Source organism: Loa loa (assembly GCF_000183805.2).
Source record: "Loa loa unplaced genomic scaffold supercont3.138, whole genome shotgun sequence".
In the NCBI taxonomy this organism is placed as follows: Eukaryota; Metazoa; Nematoda; class Chromadorea; order Rhabditida; family Onchocercidae; genus Loa; species Loa loa.
This window is the reverse complement of record NW_018108318.1, coordinates 71,841-79,664: the sequence shown is the minus strand read 5'-3', so window position 1 is coordinate 79,664 and position 7,824 is coordinate 71,841. Positions and strand designations below refer to the sequence as shown.

The window sequence follows — 7,824 nt, the reverse complement described above, 5'->3', positions numbered from 1 at the left end:
TTCAAGGGGGACAACAGATCAGAAACTCTGCTTAAAGCTAATAGAACATGTAATGCGATGTGATAATTATTAAATTCTTAGTGAACAAAACGAGTTATGATTCTTATCCCTCTTCTTTGCAAAGTCAATAATGCGTAATTTTAATAGTAATAATCTTTCTAGTCTGTTAAACCAAAACATCATTTCAAACGAAATATGCTACAAGAGAGTATCCAGAAGATGTCATTTTTCTCAAGTGATATTACAAGATACGCTTTGGTGCAAGTTGGAAGTTTCGCATTGACGCTGCGAACATTTGGTTAAGTTGGCTATTGATAGTACGAGGGATTCAAAACCAAAAGTTTTGGAAAAATTTCCCCTTATAATTGTGCGCATGTCAGGGAAAAGTAACGATAAAAACTGCTGAAAATTGCTATCCGACGAATGCTATGAAAGGCGTCGTGATCACTCAAAAGGAAAAAAAAGACGATTGCTGCTTATTTATAAGCTAGCTTCAAAAATCAGAAATTTATTAAAAAGAATTTGCTGGGAAAAATTTTTTAAATTAAACAATGCTTCAAGTTTTAGGTGCCTGAAAAGCTTAGCCAAAAGTGAAACATCTTTATGCCATAAAGAAAGTGTTTATTAATTGCATTCGTAAATGACTTTATTACTACAACAACATACTTTTATTTTCATCACACCTGATCACTAGTTATTCAATTCACGATTACTGTCGGCGCGTTCATTATACACTTTTGGGATATTCATTATTTGATTTATGATTATTGCTAGCATATGTATTGCATTAAAGCTACTTCTATTTCAACGACAAGACGAGATGATACAGAGAAAAAGATAGCCTGATAACAGCTGAATACTTTCATCCATCTACTTATCTTTTTTATGTTTTTTTTTTTTTTCATTCCCTGTATGTTTTAAGACTACTTTTAAAATGTCCATTTAAATTTGAAGAGTGAATGAAAGACTATGATTGGAGATGGGATGAGTTATATGAGGCACCACCAGGTACCGTTGGCCAGTACTTCGACCATTTGTGTATTCCATTCAATGAGATCCGAAGGTGACCATTCTGTCTAAGCTATTCAAGACTTTATCATATAGCTTTTTCTTTCGAAAAAAGTAATTCCGAATATGTTCAATGTTAGACACGATTTTCGAGTGCATGTGGCACATTAAACGACAGTGAGCTTAAGCTTTATCGACTACCTCTCCCATATTCCTTCGAATTTTCAATGAAAAGACGAACTGATAGATCGACGCATTCATTCTGTCTACTCTTTCATCATTCACACCGCACAACTATTAGGCAAATTTGCTTTATGGTAATTATTAATCAAATGCTGTTTCAACTTATCACTCATAACAAGACATGGCTTTGCATTTGTTAAGTCCCAATGGTTTGGCTAGAACGCTGTCCAACCTTGATTTTGTAACAGTAAATTAATCCTAATTTCGGAAGAGAGTTCCTAGAAAGATGGACTTTTCCTTTCACTTTAGAAATAAAATCGCATTTTGCTTTTTACATCGTGCGGGGAGAATTTCGCTAATTTCATAAATGTTCGATTAATTGGGAGATCCTTTTGTTGTTAATTTCCTTACTTCATTTAATTATTTGAATGTCATTTCTTAAAAATCAATGTTTCTTTCAATCGCACAAGCTGGAACTGTTATGATAGCTCATCTGCACAGGCTAAAGTCAGAGAGGAAAATGTACTGCATGGGGTCAAGATCTCCTGACACTTGCGACGTTCCTGCTTTTCCGAATCCAATCACTAGGTAAATCGGAACAATCAAAGAAATTACTAAATATCGAATCAATGCGAGCAGACACTATAGACTGTTTTTTTATATGATGACAAATGGTGAGCCCCGCACATAAAATGATGCTTCTCCTAGGCGAAGCGCCGTTGCCTCTGCTCGGGGGATGACGAGAAAGGGCGGGGGGATACTTTCCAATGCCGTTCTTCAAAACCAGTGCAACAATTTCTTTTTCTTTCGCTTTTTTTCAAGAAGTACTGAACACACACACGCATACACACATGCACACACGCACATACGTACACTACACACACACACACATACAAGCACATGCACACACATGCACACATGCATACACATACACATATGCATAACACACACGTATGCGTTTATATACACTACACATATACATCCACACGTACAACATATACGCACATGCACACACACACATGCACATACACACACGCACACGCACATGCACACACACATGTACACGCATACGCATACACATGCACAACACGCACGCATGCGTACCTATACACACACACATACACATGCACAAATACATACATATATACACGCACTCACATATGTACACACACAATGCATGCACACATACACACATACACAGTTTTGAAGACAAGGTATTCCATTCACAGACATACTTTTTTTAATTTTTAGGCCTCTTTCTCATTCGACGATGAGGCTCTTCGACTACTAGAGAGGCAGAGAATAGTACAATGAACAATGTAAATAAGAGAGGAAGAGAGAGATGGAAGGCAGTTTGACTCTCCCTGAGAGAACAGAAAACTTTGGTTTTTTTTTCAAATTTAGAAGAGGGATGTATAAAAGGAGAGGAGGGGAGGGGAAGGGGTCGGGGTTGGAGCGGTTGGTTCGGTTGGCGAGGGGTAGACGGCTCGTTGCTGGGTTACCGTCCGGACCGGCCGTTCCTATCCGCTATTGCCTCTCTTGCTCTTCGTTTTTCACTTTTTTTTTGCGAATTTCCCCACCCACCATCCAACTAGCGAACTGCCACCAGTACCCCCCCAATCATCGCTCTCTGTTCCACCATTGATCTCAAGCGACCAGCCGATCCGACAACCCGACTCACTGATCGAGGAAACCCCACAGCTCTCCGGCCATACCACCGATATGCGAGCTGCCGATGATTGTAGTTCTTACGGATAAAGCTATTTTTTTATATTCTCACTTAAGGAAATGTCGAATTTCTTTGCTTTATCACGTGGCAAAATATGAAAAAAAAATGGATCGTTTTGTGCTCCCAGATCAAAGGTCAAGTCGCAGCGGTAAACTTCTTTGTCGCCTTTTCGCCCACTTTCAGCAAAAAAAAAGCCAAAGAAAGGGAAGAAACTGCAACCACCTAGTTTGAATTCCTTAAGATTTCCTCCCATCATGCCCGCTCTCAGTACGAAATGATAGGGGTGCAGTAGTACTTCAGCAGTGTCTCACATCTTTCATTTTACTCCCACTAGAGAACATTCGGAAAACCAGAAAAAATCAGCTTTCTTGTAAGCAATCAAAATAGTTTGAATCAGTACAGTACTCTTCCCCTATACTGTCATGCTAATTGCCACAGTCTACTTCATTTCATCTCTTTCATCTTATTTAACTGATCAATGGGCTCAATATCTGTCGAATTCCGCTTACTTCAATTCCATTTCCAGGCCAGTTCAAGTCAATTGTTCATTTTAAAGTATGCCTAATTTTGAACGGTAATTGAAAATATCACAGCTTTTAGAGAATACTAAAGAAAATTTTCAGGAAAGACATCAACTTTCCGCTGAAGTTGTGGGAAACTTTTTGTGATATAAGGCAACAAGCTGAAACAGTAATTTTGAATTCCTTTTCTCTGAAAAAACTTTTCTATTTCATTTCTAGTGCTCGTAATATTTGTTGTTGGTTAGCCTGACATCAGCTGCGATTTGGCGAAGTAGGAGACACTGATCAAAGAAATTTAGGAGATACAAAAGTGTTCTGTAGCAGTTGATGATAGCTTTGCATCCGGATTCTACCGCAAGCTTTCCATTTAAGTTTTCGGAATAACAGTTCTTGTTACATAATGTAGTCAAAAATACTGTAAATATTATCCGAGCTGGAAGGTTGAGAAATTATAATTTTGAGGAAAATGGAGCATTTGTCCTTGCAACACCAAAGGCAGTGGATGACTACAAGGCAGGTCTTTTGTCTGCTATGTGGGATAAATATATATTTTTTCTTGAATTTATCACCATTTGAAATTTCCAGATGGTTTGCAATCAGGAAATACAATGCCAGTTTTTATTTTCGTTGCATTTGTGTTTTTGGCGGGGTTTATAGAAAATCAGTAGTATCATTTCATCTTGAAAGGAAAGAACTGTCCTTTCAGATGTTTGGAATACTGTCCAGGAGACTGCTTTACTGCTTCCTTAGGATTTTGCGCATTGGTTTTGTTCTATCGTCTTTTAATTCAAGAGTGCAACACGGATACTTTCTTAACGATCATCTAATAATCTATCCAATTAAAATTATCAGCTTAATTAGAGGATGAATTTAATAGAATAGATTGTTGGAAGTGGTTAAGAGAATTCATGGAAATCAAGTCAGAGGGTAAAAGCATCAGATGAACGAGCAATTTCAACTTCAAGATAGCGAGAAACATTTTACATGTTCAATTAATACTTTTCTTCGTCAGTGATCTCCTCTTTTGGTTTTTACAATTTCGCAGTGATCCAGATCGGTGCTTTTTTCCTTTTTGTTTTTATTCAAAAAAAAAAAAGAAAAAAGAAAAAAAGAATGAACTAGAAATGCCGTGATTAAGAGATTTAGATATTTCGGGAAAAAAATTATTAAATTATAGCAAATAAACGTCAATCCAGTGCTCAATTATTCACTGAATGACAAGGTGGGTAATTAGTTTTGTTCGATATTATAAGTTTCAACAACAACTGGATAGCGTTCTAAGATAGACTGCGACTATTTCATCATAATTCATATTTCTCTAGATCATTTTTTATTCATGGATTAATGATTAAGCAAACGTTAAAATATTCCGTTCCTAAATCGGGCTATATAATGATTATTAGGCCATTTTGTCCATAGTAGATATTCTATTCTATTACTATATGAGGTTATTTCCTTTCTTCTCGAAGAGTTTTTGTCTTTCTGGAGTGCTCAAAAAGGAAGCCATCCTTAGTGTCTTTTCATGTTGCAGTAACTCTGGGAAAAATATGTGGGAGGAATTAGCGTCTGTACTCTTAGAAATAATTACACTTCATATGAGAAAGGTCAGGGGACGAAATATTTTTTTGGGGAAGGAGAAGGTCGCCTTTAGGTGATCATTTCTCCAAAATCCTGCGTTTTACCATCTTACTTTTTTTCCGTTTTTTTTTTTCGTTTTTTTTTATGACGACGTGAATTTAAAAATACAAGTTGTAAGGAACTTCACATAACACTAAAAATAAAATTTTTCTCGAATACACACAGATTGAAATGAAAATATAAAATTTAAAAAGTGTTATATTTGAGTACTGATAATATTAAGAAATTTCTTAAACTTGCAAGAAAAACGTAAATCTAAATTTAGGCGTCAAAAACTCAGTGCTCACACAAGCACCAATTATGGATCTAATCCAGGTTTTCGTTTTCCAGAATTTGTTAGGAGTGAAGCATATTTTATTTAAAACAAAATTTATATAAAAGTTAAAATTGTTATTCGAAACAAAATGTCGAGAGACGAAGTATGGGTACGTACAAATGAGCCGATAAACAAATGGACATGTAAACATCAACCTCGCAACAGACGGACTTCTCATCTCCCTTTAGCTTTCCTCTAACAATAAAGCGTCTTTTTGATTGTTATTGATAGTCTCACATTTGATTCAGTATATTGTGATATATAATACGCCGTCTAGTTAGATTTTTATTAATTAGATTGCTTAGGATTACAAATTTTTGAAGTCTCTCTTATTCCATTTTAATTCATATTCTCCCATTTGATTTGATATATGAAATTTCATGAAAATTGTGATTTAGCCATCAGTATTAGCTAGAAATTTCCCGTTTAAGGCTTGTTTCACACATTCATCATCTGATTCTTTGGCTAACGTCGCTTTACAAGGCAATTGTTGCTGCAGTATCGATGCATCCACACCTTTTTTCTTTGAATTGATCGCCGATATCATTGTCATCGTCCTATCAGTTTTTTGTGAACAAGGTTTTTTGTATTGCACGAGACCATTCGAGTATTTGGTGAAGGTAGTTTTTATGTTGGTGGTGACGGTGCCTGTTGGCAAATGTCCTCACTCGCTCTGTCCATCCCTTTTGATGGTATTATTACTTGGTGTAAGGCAGTACCAACCAAACCAACATAAAAAAAGGCACCCTGGTTTCAGTATTGGTCGTTTTGTTGTGGCACTGGTAGGTGGAAGGAAAGAAGGAAACGATGGATTCACGGTGCTTATCGTTACTCCCTCTCATCTTTTACTCATGTCATATCGCTCTCTTATAATTATAGACTTTTTTGTAGTTGATAACCTCAACTAGGACTTTATTACTATAACCATTGCTAATACATACTACAAAATCTCAAAAAAATTTGATGGCATTGTATAATGATACCTTTCTCACTACTTTTCTTTGTTTTCAGCAAGAACCTAGAAGACCCTGGCTGACTTTTCTAGTGTGCACCGTTGTTGAAGTTATCGGAAAAAAATCTTATTTTCATCGCAGAAATATATTTCATATCTTCCATTTAACTCCGCGATTACTGTGACAGATTCCTGTATGGCCACAGAATTAACGAAAGCTTACTTATGGCTTCATCTCGTTTTGCTTATTTCGCACAATCACTGCCTTACAAAGATTATGAAGGGACTAATTATTTGTGGCACCAGAATAATAGTATTTCTAAGGCTATAACTGCCTCGATAGGACATGAATCCGGATTTCCAAAATAACTGTTAGGAAAATTCAGTTCGTCGGTTTAGTTCTGAATGACGTAAAATAGAATGGTACTGGAATTTTGTCTGTAAAAGTTAAAAACTCAACTGATCAGCTACTGTTATTTCTCTGTCATTCATGTTGATGCCAATTTTATCCTAATCTTATCTCCACTATCAGGAAGTGGAGATGAAACCAAATAGGTCTCATACAGGAGGCATTAGCAAGAATATTCAGATTGCGCTTAGTCATATTCTGTGACGTTAAATGATGAAATGGCATCTGTTATCATGATATAAAACTGTCATCAGAACAACTTTCTAAATCGAAAAATCTGAGCAGTGGATGATTATTTCCACAAGATATGCATATTTCATTTCTTGAGGATCGTTATACATCCATTTAGCTTCATCTCTTAATTTCATCAGTTTTCCTCAAAGATATCCGGAAATGGCAAAAACGAACGGGATGAGTAACAAACACGTGATTATATACATGCACACGCAGATAAAATCCACAAACGTGAAGTGAGATTTGACACCGTGTTAGCTTGCATCCTTTCTAACTTACACTTCATTAAATTATCATCTCAAAAGCAGCATTGGATTCAGATTTCAGAACTAGAAGAGGTACATGATGCACACTGCAAGTATGCTTTATTCTTTCTGTTTCAGTGGATACTATCAAACATCTAGAAGTTAATCATTATATGGAGAGGACAGGTAGCTTCGGAAGCGGAATCGTCTGCTAGCTGTTAACAAATGATATGATATGCGTGGGCGTATGCGTGTTCACAAATACTGGGAAAAGAGTGCCAGTGTAAGTGATTTGGCTCAGTCAATAATCGCTACAGATTACAGTAACAGTGAAGATTTTCAGGAGTGATGCAAGCTATTTTAAGAAAGTAGAAAGATGTGTGTTTTGTGGATTCACTTTAACATGACTGGGTTTTGTTGTTGGGAATGAAAAGGAAATGCAAAAATGGAAGGGAACATTACTAGTGAGAGATTGTTGGAGGATAAAAGAAAGATGGAAGAGAGCAGAGGAGAGGAGGAAATCTTAACTGGAAAGTTGTAGAAAAAACTCCTTTGGAGAGAGAGAGGGAGAGAGAGAGAGAGAGAGAGA

The 7,824-nt window shown here is 36.4% G+C and overlaps 1 protein-coding gene across 1 annotated transcript; it reads left to right on the top strand.

The window, feature by feature from the left end:
• Positions 1-2,091: 2,091 nt before the first annotated feature.
• LOAG_10839 (hypothetical protein) lies at positions 2,092-2,949 on the top strand (the record flags this gene model as incomplete). Its single annotated transcript, XM_003146363.1, has 2 exons — positions 2,092-2,405; positions 2,787-2,949. The coding sequence occupies 2 exons, from the start codon at positions 2,092-2,094 to the stop codon at positions 2,947-2,949; spliced, it is 477 nt and encodes a 158-aa protein (XP_003146411.1).
• Between the last annotated feature and the right edge of the window lie 4,875 nt (positions 2,950-7,824).